The sequence below is a fragment of the Pongo pygmaeus genome, chromosome 6 (genome assembly GCF_028885625.2).
Source record: "Pongo pygmaeus isolate AG05252 chromosome 6, NHGRI_mPonPyg2-v2.0_pri, whole genome shotgun sequence".
In the NCBI taxonomy this organism is placed as follows: domain Eukaryota; kingdom Metazoa; phylum Chordata; class Mammalia; order Primates; family Hominidae; genus Pongo; species Pongo pygmaeus.
In genome coordinates this window covers 8483865-8497779 of record NC_072379.2, presented here as the reverse complement: position 1 = coordinate 8497779, position 13915 = coordinate 8483865, and the positions used below count along the sequence as shown (strand labels likewise).

At 51.0% G+C, this 13915-nt stretch overlaps 1 protein-coding gene across 1 annotated transcript in view; it reads right to left on the bottom strand.

The window, feature by feature from the left end:
- Positions 1-13915, bottom strand: part of LOC129041678 (myosin-16) — a 71965-nt gene that overhangs the window by 30902 nt on the left and 27148 nt on the right. The window contains exons 18-22 of the mRNA XM_054497113.1: positions 12925-13045; positions 8795-8931; positions 6445-6526; positions 2271-2444; positions 305-532 (exon numbers count right to left, since the gene is read on the bottom strand). Coding sequence (XP_054353088.1) covers positions 305-532; positions 2271-2444; positions 6445-6526; positions 8795-8931; positions 12925-13045 — 742 coding nt within the window. The remainder of the gene's footprint in view (positions 1-304; positions 533-2270; positions 2445-6444; positions 6527-8794; positions 8932-12924; positions 13046-13915) is intronic.

Here is a 13915-nt window from a genome sequence, read left to right as displayed (position 1 = left end):
AAAAAGTAGCTGGGTGTGGTGGTGCCACACCTGTAGTTACAGCTACTCAGGAGGCTGAGGTATGAGAATCACTTGAACCCAGGAGGGGGGAGGTTGCAGTGAGCCGAGATCGTACTACTGCACTCCAGCCTGCGTGACAGAGGGAGAGCAAGACTCTATCTCAAAACAAACAAAAAAACCCCCCCAAAAAACCGCCCCATGTGGTCAGTGGTCAGGGCACTGGGTGTAGCCACCATAGGGGCTTCAGGTATGGCCCCTGAGGGTGGCCTGAGAAATGCGTGGCAGGGCCCCGGCCTCTCCTCACCTGCTTCTCCTTCTCTGTCTTGGCCAGTGTGGTTTCCAGGCCCTCTAGGTCCCGCTTCAGGTCGCTCAGCTCCCCCTCCAGCTTGCGCTTGGTGGCACTCAGTGAGGCCGCCATGCCCTCTTCCTCCTCCAGCCGCTCCCGCATGTCTGAGATCTGGCTCTCCAGATCCATCTTGGTCTTCATCATCTGTGTCAGGCGATCCTCTGCATCCATCAGGTTCTCTTGCTCCTGTTAGGAGAAAGCCCCGGTCGAGGGCAGGGTCCAGGCAAAGACTACACCAAGACGCTGGACAAGCCTTGAGTTGAGCAAATGTGTCCTGGGGGTTGGACAAGGGGCTGGACTATCTCTGAGCTCCTTTTTTTTTTTTTTTGAGTCAGGGTTTTGCTTTGTTGCCCAGGCTGGAGTGCAGTGGTGTGATCACAGCTCACTGCAGTCTAGACCTCCTGGGCTCAAGCAGTCCTCCCACCTCATCCTCCCAAGTAGCTGAGGCTACAGGTACACACTGCAATGCCCAGCTAAGTGTTTTTATTTTTGAGACAGAGTCTCACTCTGTCACCCAGGCTGGGGTGCAGTGGCACAATCATGGCTCACTGTAGCCTCGACTTTCTAGGCTTAAGCAATCCTCCCACTTCAGCCTCCTGAGTAGCTGGGAATACAGATGTGCCACCACACCCGGCTAATTTTTAAACTTTTTTGTACAGATGGGGTTTCACTATGTTGCCCAGGCTGGTCTTGAATTCCTGGGCTCAAGCATTCCTCCTGCCTTGGCCTCCCAGAGTGTTGAGTTTATAGGCATGAGCCATTGCACCTGGCCCAGGAGGATTCTTCCGTCACTTTGGTCTTGCCCAGCCTCAGCCTTCACAAACAAAATGGGGATATCAGTTCAAGCAACTTCTCGGGTGTGAAGAGGATACAGAGAAATGATGTTGGAGGCCTTTGGGAACAGTGGAAGGAAAATGCAAGCACCACATATGCTCATGGCTGCAGAGACGGCCATGGCAGAGCAGGGGGAACTGGAGATGGAATTGGGCCCCTTCCAGGGCTGGGTTTTCTACTAACGGGCCTGGGACTTTGATCAAATCTCTGAATGTCTGCCAAACTGAGTTTTCTACCCTGTACGATGCATGTGAAAATCGAGTGTCTTACAGGGCAGCTGTGAGAATCAAATCAGGGAAGGAATAGGAAAAGCTTTGCAAACCAGAAGGACCCCAGCAGTGAATTCACTGCAGGACATTTAGTCAGGCGCCCTTCAGAAATGACATCATTTCTTCTTCCCTGCTGTGTTTCCCTGGACAGGTGAGGAAAACGAGGCTTGGAGAGGGTAAGTTGCCAAGTTCGTATGGCAGAGCCCAGCCCTGACTCCAGGGGATGCTGTTCTCACCCCATCTTGTGGCCACCATCCCGGGACTTTCCCTGCAGGCGGGTCCTGTAGCTGTGTAGGCCCAGCCTGCTGCTGTGTGCAAATAAGAATTTGATGGAGGCCAGGCACAGGGGCTCACACCTGTAATCCCAGCACTTTGGGAGGCCGAAATAGGAGGATCATTTGAGGCTGGGAGTTTGAGACAAGCCTGGGCAATATAGTGAGACCCTGTCTCTACAAAAAATACAAAAAGTTAGCTGGGCGTGGTGGTGCAGTCCCAGCTACTCGGGAGGCTGAGGTGGGAGGATCACCTGTGTCCAGGAGATGGAGGCTGCTGTGAGCTGTGATCGAGCCACTGCACTCCAGCCTGGGCAACACAGCAAGACCCTGTCCCTGTCTGTCTGTCTGTCTCTCTCTCTCTCTCTCACACACACACACACGAATTGGATGGAGACTTTTTGGAAGCTGGGTCGAGGGTGACCTTGTATGCTGAAGAATTGCCCGTGGTCTGGAGGGACATGGGTTTTCAGAAGAGCTCGCCCTTCCTCCCTCCCAGGGTCCAGGCTATACGGGCTTCCCACCCTTCTCCCTGGGTACCCCACGTACAGCCTGCAGCTGGATGGTAAGGTCATTCTTCTCCTGGCTGAGCGTGGCTGTCTTCTCCTCCAGCTCCTTGACCTTGTTTACCAGCTCCTGGGTCTTGGCCATGGCTTTCCTGAGCTCCTCCTCCTTGGCCTTCATCTCCTCCTCTTGCCGAGCCACATTCAGGAGTGGCTTGACCTGGGCAATGAGCAACACCAAAGAGTGTTAGGAGATTGCTCGGGGGGTAGACGGAGGGCTGTGGAGTCTCTGCCTCAGGCGTGACCTCACAGCACCACTGTGGTGGGAAGCAGCTCTTGCTGTAGCTTTGCGGGTGGGGTCCCTCTCCACAGACGCCACCAGGCTGAGCTCTTTGTGTAAAGCACCCCTGGCCTCAACAGAGAAGGCCCATCCTCACCTAGGACAATTCTTAGGATGCTCTTTAATCCTGAGGGACATGGAGTCAGGTGTCCTCAGCATCCGGGTGCCCCAAGGCTTACATCTGTTCTGCACATTGTGTAGACACCAGGAGCCCTGGTGAAATGCACAGCCTTGGGGTCCCCTCCCTCCTTCCTTCCCTACTGAGTCCTCCCCCTCTCTGGCTCTCTCAGTTTCTGTCTGTGTCTGTCTCATTTTGCTGTCTCGCTCATTCGCCCACTGTTTCTCTCTCTCTGTCTCTGTCTCTCTCTTTCTCATGCCGTTCCTGTATCTGCCTCTCTTCTCAGTCTCTGTTGCTCTGCTCTCTCTGTTTTTCTCTCTCCCTGTCTCTTTCTGTCTCTGTCTTTCTCTGTGTCTCTTTCTCTGTCTCATGCTATCTCTGTCTCTCTCTCTGCCTGTCTCTCTGTTGTGCTGTCTCTCTCTCTGTTTCTCTCTCTCTCATTTTCTGTGTCTTTCTCTTTGTTTTTCTCTGTGTGTGTGTCTCTCTCCATCTCTTTCTCTCTCTCTCACTCCTTTCATCTTCTCTCTAACATGAAGTCCCACCTCTCGAATTGGCCTTGCAGGCCTTCCACAATGTAGCCCCCGCCCCCCTCCTGCACTGTGTCGGCTGATACTTCCCATCATGGCCAGTGCCCCTGCACCTGTGTCTATAGGGCTGGGCCTTTACCATTCAGCCGGGAGCATTTGCTCCTGCTCTGCACCCGCAGCACCCATCGGGACCTCTCCGTGCACTTGGCCCTTTTCACCTGCACTGGAGCGCCAGGCTCTGTCCAGTCCTACCCCTGTATTCTGCCCTGCATCTGCAAGCTCCTCAAAGACCTCCCTCCCGTCCCTTCGGGGTTCCTAAAGCACCTAGCAGAGCTGGTGGGGCAGGTCCCTTGGGAACCACAGAAACATTATACCGTAGATACAATAGATACATAGTCAATAGATACATTTCCCAGGAGGGAAAATGCCCTAGATATGGATTTGGGAGGAGGGACAGCCTGCGCCTCTTTTGAAAGATAACAGATAAACCTCATTCATTGCCAGGCTGGCTGTTGAGAATCTGAGATGTCACAGTGGCAAAGCTGGCATGAAAAGGTTGCAGTAACCACCATACTTTGCCACTGTGTAGCACTTGTTATTCAATGGAAACCTACTACAAGTGTTTTTTCATTGACCCAGCCTATCTGGCTTTGTTAAATAATATTAGAGCTTAGTTAGAATACTAAGAGGAGAAGATTTAAAACAACAACAACAACAAAAACTAAAAAGGCCAGGCGCGGTGGCTCACGCCTGTAATCTCAGCACTTTGGGAGGCCGAGGCGGGCAGATCACCTGAGGTCAGGAGTTCAAGACCAGCCTGGCGAACATGATGAAATCCCATCTCTACTAAAAATACAAAAAATTAGGCGTGGTGGCAGGCGCCTTAATCCCAGCTACTTGGGAGGTTGAGGCAGGAGAATCGCTTGAATCCGGGAGGCGGAGGTTGCAGTGAGCCAGATCGTGCCACTGCGCTCCAGCCTGAGCAACAGAGCAAGATTTCGTCTCAACAACAAGAAAAACTAATTAGAACAGGACCTTGTTCTGTCAGGTCTAATTAGTAACAAGCAGGGGAGTTTACAGCTTTAAACTCCATGTCTTGCTTAGAAGGAACCTTAAAGGCCATTGGCCTGGGTCTTCCCAGAGTCTAATTGTATACCAAGGGATCTGGTGAGATGCATTCAAGCATAGACACCCTTTGATTAGAGTTGTGACATAGTTACTTTAATAGGTAATTTAAAAAATGAAAACTCCTCAAATCCACAATTTTGTGGATAACATTTGCTTAGGATGAGATTAAAGCAGGTAAGACTACAAAGTTTCCTTTTAAAGTAAAATTTGTGGCTGGGCACAGTGGCTCACACCTGTAATTCCAGGAGGCTGGGGAGGATCACTTGAGGTCAGGAGTTTGAGACCGGCTGGGGTAATGTAGCAAGACCCTGTCTCTATAAAAAATTTAAAAATGAGCTGGGTGGGTGTTGTGTACTTGTAATCTCAGCCATTTGGGAGGCTGAGGTGGGAGGACTGCTTGAGGCCAGGAGTTTGAGACCAGCCTGGGCAACATAGCAAGACCCTGTCTCTTCAAAAACAAAAATTAAAAATTAGCTGGGCATGGTGGCACACACCTATAGTCTGAGCTATTTGGGAGGCTGAGGTGGAAGGATCGCTTGAGCCCGGGAGTTTGAGGCTGCAGTGAGCTATGATTGCATCACTGCACTCCAGCCTGGGCAACAGAGTGAGACCCTGTTTAAAAAAAAAAAAAAAAAAATTTTTTTTTTTTTTCCAAAATAAAAAAGCGAGGCCAGGTGCAATGACTCACATCTATAATCCCAGCAGCACTTTGGGAGGCCAAGGCGGGTGGATCACCTGAGGTCAGGAGTTTGAGACCAGCCTGGCCAGCATGGTAAAACCCTGTCTCTACTAAAAATACAAAAATTAGCTGGGTATGGTGGCAGATGCGTGTAATCCCAGATACTCAGGAGGCTGAGGCAGAAGAATAACTTGAACCTGGGAGGCGGAGGTTGCAGTGAGCCAAGATTGTGCCCCTGCACTCCAGCCTGGGTGACAGAGCGATACTCCGTCTCAAGAAAAAAAAAAAAAGTGAATTAATGTAAAGAAAGGTGAGTCATGGAACAGGCGGGGAAAGCCAGGCGGCACCGGCAACACCTGGCCTTTGAGACATGCTCACCTAGATTCCTCTCCAATCCCAGGTCCTCCAGGGCCGGCCTGTGTGTGGATACATTTGGGGAAGCAGAACTTACTACTCCTCCCTTTCCATTTGTGGTGGGTGCTGATTGTTATCTAGTTCTTTCCCATGGGGGGAGTGTAAAGAAACTTCCTTGTGAGCTATGGAGGACTCAGGGCCACCCAAGATGACTCAGAGCCTGTCCCCACCCTCTGCGGGTCCTCCTTTCTCCTGAACATAGCTGCCTGGTGCCTGACTCCCTCTTCTGGTGCCCAGGGACATGTTCCCTCTTAATGGTGGCCCCAGCACAGGCATGATTGGACCCACGTGCAGTGCCATGGCTAGTGGCCTCCTGCCTTGGTTGAGGGTGGCCTGGCTGCTTGGGACCTCTGTGGGTCCCACCAGCTGGCTGACTCACATACCACACTCATTGCTGTTTCGGAAGAACAGGAAATGAGAGGTCGGACCTTACCATTTCCTGAGGTTCCTCCAACTCTAATCCAAGAGCTCACTGGAGTTGAAGATGCCTCAACATGCCCAGGGGCAAGGAGTCAATAATCGAGCTCACTTTTTTTGGTGGGGGTGGTATGGCGCTCTCCATCTTAAGTGGATTTTATTTTGAGGGATGAGATGGAAGGCAAAAAGACACTTGCTCTCCTCTCCTCTCCTTTCTTCTCTCCCTTCCTTTCCTCTCTCTCTCCCTCTCCTCTCTCTCTTCCTTTCCTCTCTCTCTCTTCCTTTCTTTTCTTTTGAAATGGGGTCTCACTGTGTTGCCCAGGCTGGTCTCAAACCCTGGCCTCAAGCAATCCTCCTGCCTCAGCCTCCCAAAGGGCTGGAATTACAGGTGTGAGCCACTGTGCCCGCCCCATGATTTTTCTTAGGGAGGAATTAGTCCCTGTCTGGACAGAGGCTAGATTTTGTCTCTAACGTGCCCTCATTTTCAAACTGTTCTTGCAGCCTCTCACTCCCGAGGGGCACCTCTGTCCAGGATCGAGCTCTCCCCCAGCGCACAGGCAGCAGCAGTCCCCGCTGGCCTGGCCCCTTGGCCCTTACCTTGTTGTAGAGCTTCCACCAGCCCCAGAAACGGAGCTGCAGGAACTTGCGCACATTCCGCTGAACGACTTTCAGGCCCATTCTGCAAAAAGAATCCAGGGTTGAATGGGTTACAGTGAAGGTGTTAGGACCTGGCTTCCCTGGGGAAGGGGTGGGGCCTGGGAATAGAAGTCAGCAGATCTACTTTGTCCAGACACTGAAGTGCTTTCTCAAGACTCAGCATTGCCCATGTGGTCTGGGGCAGAGAGACTCACGTTGGGGTCAGAGCTTAGCAGCACGATAAGGGAGCTGAGGTGAAACCTGATGGAACCAGGTCCCTCCCAGATGGCACAAGGCTGAGACATACCAGTCACTGACTCCTGCATTTTCCCTCCTCCACCAGAAATCACCCATTAGTCTCCACATCCCATGGATCTGCAAAGTTGCTGGAATCCGCCCATTTCTTGTTCCCTGCAGCTTCGTTCAACTGCCATTTATTGAGGACCTCCTGTGCACCAAGGCCCTGGGCTGAATCAGGCCAAGATCCCTCACATCAGCCCCTAACTGGTGTCCCTGCCTTCAGTCCAGGGCTGCGGGTGGCCTGCTGATGGGAACAGGAATTCATTGCTCATTTTATGACCACAAAGAAACAGAGTGAATCACAGGTCATCTGGGATGGACCTACCTTTTTTTTTTTTTTTTTTTTTTTTTTTTGAGACAGGGTCTCACTCTGTTGCCCAGGCTAGAGTGCAATGGTGCAATTATGGCTCGCTGGAACTTTGTACTCCCTCGCTCAAGCGATCCTCCTGCCTCAGCCTCCAGTGTAGCTGGGACTACAGGCATGCACCACCACCCGCTATTTTTTTTTTTTTTTTTCTTGTAGAGATGGCGTCTCCCTATCTCCTGTTGCCCAGGCTGGTCTCAAACTCCTGAGCTCAAGTGATCTCCCACCTTGGCTTCTCAAAGTGCTGGGATTACAGGTATGAGCTACCACACATGGCCGGACCCAGCCCTTTAAAAATTACCAGGTTAGGGAGATGGCTGACATGATTCCAAGGGCAGGGATGTGGAGTGAGAATTGCTGAGTTCTAATCCTGGCTCTGCATGAACCTGCCCCAGTTCCTTAACCTCTCAGACCTCAGTTTCCACATCTGTAAAGTGGGGGTGCTGGCCCTACTATACCCCTCTCACAGCATCATTATGTGAATCAAGTAAGAGGAAGGCTGTGAAAGTGACTTGAAACTGTAAAGAGAGGGTTTATATTAGTTGTTTCCTGTTAGGGGTTAAGCTGTGTCCTCTGAAAGGATATGTTGAAGTCCTAACCCTCAATACCTAGGAAAGGAACGTTGTTTGGGAATAGGGTCTCAGCAAATGTAAATAGTTAAGATGAGGTGGTCATACTGGAGTAAGGTGGACCCTAACTCAATGACTGGTGTCCATATAAAAAGAGGGAAGAGGCCGGGCGCGGTGGCTCACGCCTGTAATCCTAACACTTTGAGAGGCTGAGGCAGGTGGATTGCTTGAGCCCAGGAGTTTGAAATGAGCCTGGGCAACATAGGGAGACCTTGTTTCTACCAAAAAAAAAAAAAATTAGCCAGGTGTGGTACTGTGCACCTGTAGTCCTAGCTACTCAGGAGGCTGAGGTGGGAGGATCACTCAAGCCCAAGAGGTTGAGGTTGCAGTGAGCTATGATTGCACCACTGTACTCCAGCCTGGGCCACAGAACAAGACCCCATCCCCCACTCAAAAATAAAATTTAAGGTGATGGATATCCCAGTTATCCTGATTTTATTATATGAATGTATCAAGTTATCACATAAAACCCAAAATATGCATAGCTATTAGGTATCAGTAAAAAATTTTTTTAAAATTCCTGTTGTTTGAAGCCACCTGGTGTGTGAACTTGGTTGCGGCAGCTCTGAGAGACAGGGTTCATTTTTTTTTTTTTTTTTTTTGAGACGGAGTTTTGCTTCTGTTGCCCAGGCTGGAGTGCGATGGCACGATCTCAGCTCACTGCAACCTTCACCTCCCGGGTTCAAGCGATTCTCCTGCCTCAACCTCCCGAGTAGCTGGAATTATAGGTGCCCACCACCACACCCAGCTAATTTTTGTATTTTTTGTAGAGACAGGGTTTCACCATGTTGGCCAGGCTAGTCTCGAACTCTTGACCTCAGGTCATCCACCCGCCTCAGCCTCCCAAAGTGCTGGGATTACACGTATGAGCCACCGCACCTGACCAGCCACACAGGGTTCTTTGTGCCAGCAAGACATCGGCATCCACCCCTGTCCCACCATGCAGCGTGGCTAGTGGAGCTGGCCCTGAGTGCGTGTGGCTTCTCTGGGCCTTCCTGTCGGTGTTTGTGAGTGCTACCTTCGTTCCAGCATCTTCTTGAACTCCACCCTCATGAGGAAGCCCCGAAGCCGACACTGCAGCATCGTCATGATCTTGGCCAGACGGTCATCCCTCATGTCCTCAAGCCTGGCCAGGATGCCCGCACGGAAGAACACCTGGGGAAAGACCGCACGCCTTTGAAAAAGCCCGGCTGTCACTGATGGCGGCCACTTGGGGGAGTTTTAAATCAAAGAAGGGTTTTTGTTTGTTTTTTTGCTGGAGTACAGTGGTGTGATTATGGATCACTGCAGCCTCGACCTCCCGAGCTTAAGCAATCCTCCCATCTCAGTCTCCCGAGTAGCTGAGACTACAGGCACATGCCACCATGCCTGGCTAAATTTATTATTATTATTGTAGAGATGGGGTCTCACTATGTCATCCAGGCTGGGCCTCCCAAAGTCCTGGGATTACAGGCATGTGCCACCATGTCCAGCTAATTAAAAAAATTTTTTTTGGCCGCGCGGTGGTTCACACATGTAATCCCAGCACTTTGGGAGGCCAAGGCGGGTGGATCACAAGGTCAGGAGATTGAGACCATCCTGGCTAACGCGGTGAAACCCCATCTCTACTAAAAATACAAAAAGTTAGCCGGGCGTGGTGGCAGGCGCCTGTAGTCCCAGCTACTCAGGAGGCTGAGGCAGGAGAATGGTGTGAACCCGGGAGGCAGAGCTTGTAGTGAGCCAAGATCGTGCCACTGCTTTCCAGCCTGGGCGACAGAGCAAGACACCGTCTCAAAAAAAAAAAAAAAAAAGAAATTTTTTTTTCTGAGATGAGGTCTGGCTATATTGCCCAGACTGGCCTTCAACTCCTGGACTCAAGTGATCTTCCTATCTCAGCCTCCCAAAATGCAGGAATTATAGGCATGAGCCACCATGCCCTGCCTGTTGATGTTTTAAAAATCCCCCCAGGCCAGGCACGATGGCTCACACCTGTAATCCCAGCGCCTTGGAAGGCCGAGGCAGGCAGATCATGAGATCAGGAGTTCGAGACCAGCCTGGCCAACATGGTGAAACCCCGTCTTTATTAAAAACAGAAAAAATTAGCCAGGTGTGCTGGCAGGTACCTGTAATCCCAGTTACTCGGGAGGCTGAGGCAGGAGAATCGCTTAAACCTGGGAGGCGGAGGTTGCAGTGAGCCAAGACAGTGCCACTGCACTCCAGCCTGGGTAACAGAGTGAGACTCCGTCTCAAAAAAAAAAAAAAAAAAAAAAAAGTCCCCAGATGAGTCTAATTAATGTATAGCCAAGGTTGAGAACTTTGTCCTAGAGAAACTCCTGCACAGGACCGTGAGTAAGGATGTTCACAGTAGCACTGCAGTACAGTGTGGCAGTGACAATGTCACGTACCAATGAGGATGAAGCTCAGAAACATGGCAAAGCGATAAAAGCACGTCATGGAGGAATGTCACGGAAGGGTGAGTCAAGTATGATACTTCCATGAAGCTTAAAACCAAGCACGACCTGCAGGCATATGTGCTAAAGCTATTTTTGAAAGGTAAGGAAATAAGCCAGGTGGTGTGGCTTATGCCTGTAATCCCAACGCTTTGGGAGGCCGAGGTGGGAGGATCACTTGAGCCCAGTAGTTGGAGAACAGCCTTGGCAACATAGTGAGACCCCATCTCTATAAAAAATACAAAAATTAGCCAGGTGTGGAGGTGTGCACCTGTAGTCCCAGCCACTCGGGAGGCTGAGGTGGGAGAATCGCTTGAGCCCAACCGTTTGAAGCCACAGTGAGCTGTGATCGTGTCACTGCACTCCAGCCTGGGCGACAGAGCAAGACCATGTCTCTTAAGAAAAAAAAAAAAAAAAAAGAGAATGGTTCATGTCAGAATTCAAGACAGGGTTACTCCTGGGGGTGGGGAGGGGCTGGGAGAGGAAAGACATGAAAGGTTGACATTTGGGCTTTTCAGTGGGTTCACAGGGTGCTGGCTTTATTATTATGTTTCATAATGTAACACCTTTTTACAGGCTTCAAATAGGACATAATAGAAACTTTTAGAAGGATAGAAGGTGCCAGGAGACCTGCATTCTGGCCTCGGCCTGCCTTGGATGTGCTGTGTGTCTGACTATGGTTAAGTCACTGTCCCTTTGGGGGACCTAGGCCTCCCCTCCTGTCTGGAGAGAATGCCGCCTGCAGGGCTCCTGGGACCTCTGAGCTGCGGGAACCCAAGATGCCACACGGGGCCAGGGAGTACAGCACCCAACTGAGTCACCGTGGGCAAAAGATGAGGAAGAATGCTCCCTGCCCCTCAAAAGGCCCCCCGAGGAGCTAGACATCGCAAGGTAGAGAAATCAGGATTGATGTCATAAAATGTTTCCCGATATTTCAAAATTAATTGGCGTTGAGATTTGGTCTTTGAAACAAGCATGTATGTGGCTGGGCGTGGGGCCCACCTGAGCCAACTCCAAACATAGGAACACCATTTGCAGTCAGAACCATCCTGTTCTTTGTTCTGCTCCTGCTGCCAGTCTGCCTCGTCCTCGGGGAGCAAAGCTGTCCCCAGCAGCCCTGGGCCTTCCCCTGGAACTGACGTGCCTAATGCATCCCTTGTACAACAGCAAGACGTGGTCTGTTTGGCCAGGTGGTAAACGGACAAGATTCTGAGCTGTGCCAGATTCTGAGATACCAGCTCCAGCTTCCCCGGCCACATGATCGCCGCCAGTGGGCCTTATGCCGACTAGCTCTGTCCCGCCTCGTTCTGTGAAGTTGGGCATGCCACCTCCACCCCCTCTCCAGGCTTTCTTAAGTTTCCCATCTGTCAAGGGTGGGTAGGGAAAGGAGGGGCCCGCTGGTTTCTAAGATTCTTTCCAGCTCAAGTATTCAATGATCCTGTCTCCAAACCTCAAGTGTCCCCCGCAAGTCAATCTAGCTATTTACGGCACATCTTAATTGTGAAGGATGCCAAAACAAACGGTTCCGGCAGGTTCTAGGGCAGTGTTACAATTCCACACACATAGAGTGTTATAAAGCAAGCTCCAGGGAGTGAGGGACTCATTCTGTTCTCTTCACTGTGTGTCCCTAGAGCCTGGAACTGTGCCTGGCACACAGTAGGCGCACCATAAGTGTTTGCTGAGTGACCAGATGCATTAGAGGCACAGGCATGCTGGAAGCTTCCATGCCAAGTCTGCGTCATGCATGAGAACTTGGAGAGAGAAATGATCTGCTCCAGGCGGCACAGAGGCAGGCTTTGAGCTGACTCTCCTGACTGCAAAGCCTGTGAACCTCCTGTGTCACGGGGCGATCATGTTGGGGTCCAGTCTGTTGTGGGGGGGCAGGGTAGCTATAGAAGGACACCTGGCACCACTGGCCTGGCTATAGCCTTTACAACCCCACCAGGATGCTGCAGGGCCAGGAAATGGGGTCGACCCAGAGCAGCTCAGGCCCCATGAGTCAGGAGCAGGGGGTTGCTCTGTCTGAATCAGTCCTGACTCAGCCGCCGGCTCAGAGCTGGGCTTATAGCGCTTCATTGTCCAGGCTCTGCCCAAGCAAACCTCCCCATGGGTCAGATCCATGACCTCGATTCTGACTGGCCCTTTTTATTCTTGGAAACTCAGGGCTCAGGCCAGGTGTGGTGGCTTATGCCTGTAATCCCAGCACTTTGGGAGGCTGAGGCAGGAGGATTGCTTGAGCCCAGGAGTTTGAGACTAGCCTGGGCAACAGAGTGAGACCCCATCTCTACAGATAATTTTAAAAATTAGCTGGGTGTGATGGTGTATGCCTTAAGTCCCAGCTACTTGGGAGGCTGAGGCAGGAGGATCACTTGAGCCTGGGAGTTCCAGGTTGTAGTGAGCTATGATTGCGCCACTGCACTCCAGGAAGACCCTGTCTCAAACAAAACAAAACAAAACATAGGGTTCTAGGAAATATTCTACCATTGATTGAGTTCCCCTCTGAGCTGAGTTCTATGTATGTTGCCTCTAATCTCCCCAAATTCTATGAGACTGGCATGATCAATCCTGATTTTTCAGGAAACTGAGGCTCTCAGCAGCTGGCAGACTTGCCCAAAGTAGGCCATTGGTCAGTGGCCAGGTGGAATCCACACCCCAAAGCCCACCTTCTTGGAAAAAGGCTGAGGGGGTGTGTAGGGGGAGACCGCCCACCAGACCCTACCTTGGTGTGTCCGATTTTGTATTCATTCACATCTAGGTCAATGGCTGCAAGCAGCAGCTCTGAGGCCTTTTTGTTGTCCACGAACCCCTGGGGAATCACATTGGGGTTCAGCACTTGGTACCTGGCAGGAGAGAGATGATTGACAGTCATCACTGTGCCCAAGCTGAAGGCACATAAAACATGTTCATGCGGTTATCCACTAGTCTTTGAGATGGACTTTGGACAGAGATTAGACTTGTTTGACAGATGCCCCTGGGAGGCAGAGAGATGAGATCAATAGGAGGCTTTGGAATAAGGGCTACAGCTTGGGAGTGGACATTGGTGTGGGTTGGGGGTACAGGGAGGAGCTGTTTCTAAAATGAAGACACCAAAATCCCTTCCTGATAGAGCTTGGGGTTGAGAAAAGGGCATTGACCCAGACATCAGCAAACAGGTTTTTTATCGTGACCTGTGAGCAGCCCCCTTTGTGATCTTGGACACACAATTCCCCAACTGGGGTCAGAGGGGCTTGGATAAGGTGGATAAGGTGACCTCTAGTGACCTTTCCTGATCCATCAATCTGTGGCCCTATGTTCTAGGAAGTTGGAGGAGGTAGAAGATCATCTCTAAGGTGGAGGTATTAGTTACCCTAGTGTTTGTCCAGAAGCAGACCCTGAGATAAGAATTCAAGTGCAAGTAGTTTATCTGGGAAGTGGCAGAGTGGGGAATGGGAAGAAAGCCAATAAAAGGCACGTTATGGAGGCAGTTAGCGCAACAGACAACTGGAGCTTAATGCTGCTGGGATCACTGGGAGCCACAGTGGGAGTATTTACATCATGGAAATAGGCAGATACTAGCAATCAGGGTTGTTTTTTTGGACCAGGAGAGCCCTTGTTTAACATTTACCAACACACTGCTGTCTGAGTGCATGTATGGAAAATGTCTCAGATTTAGCCACCAGAAGGGTGAGGGAGCTGAGGTATTTATACACCAGCTCTCCTCAGTCACTGAT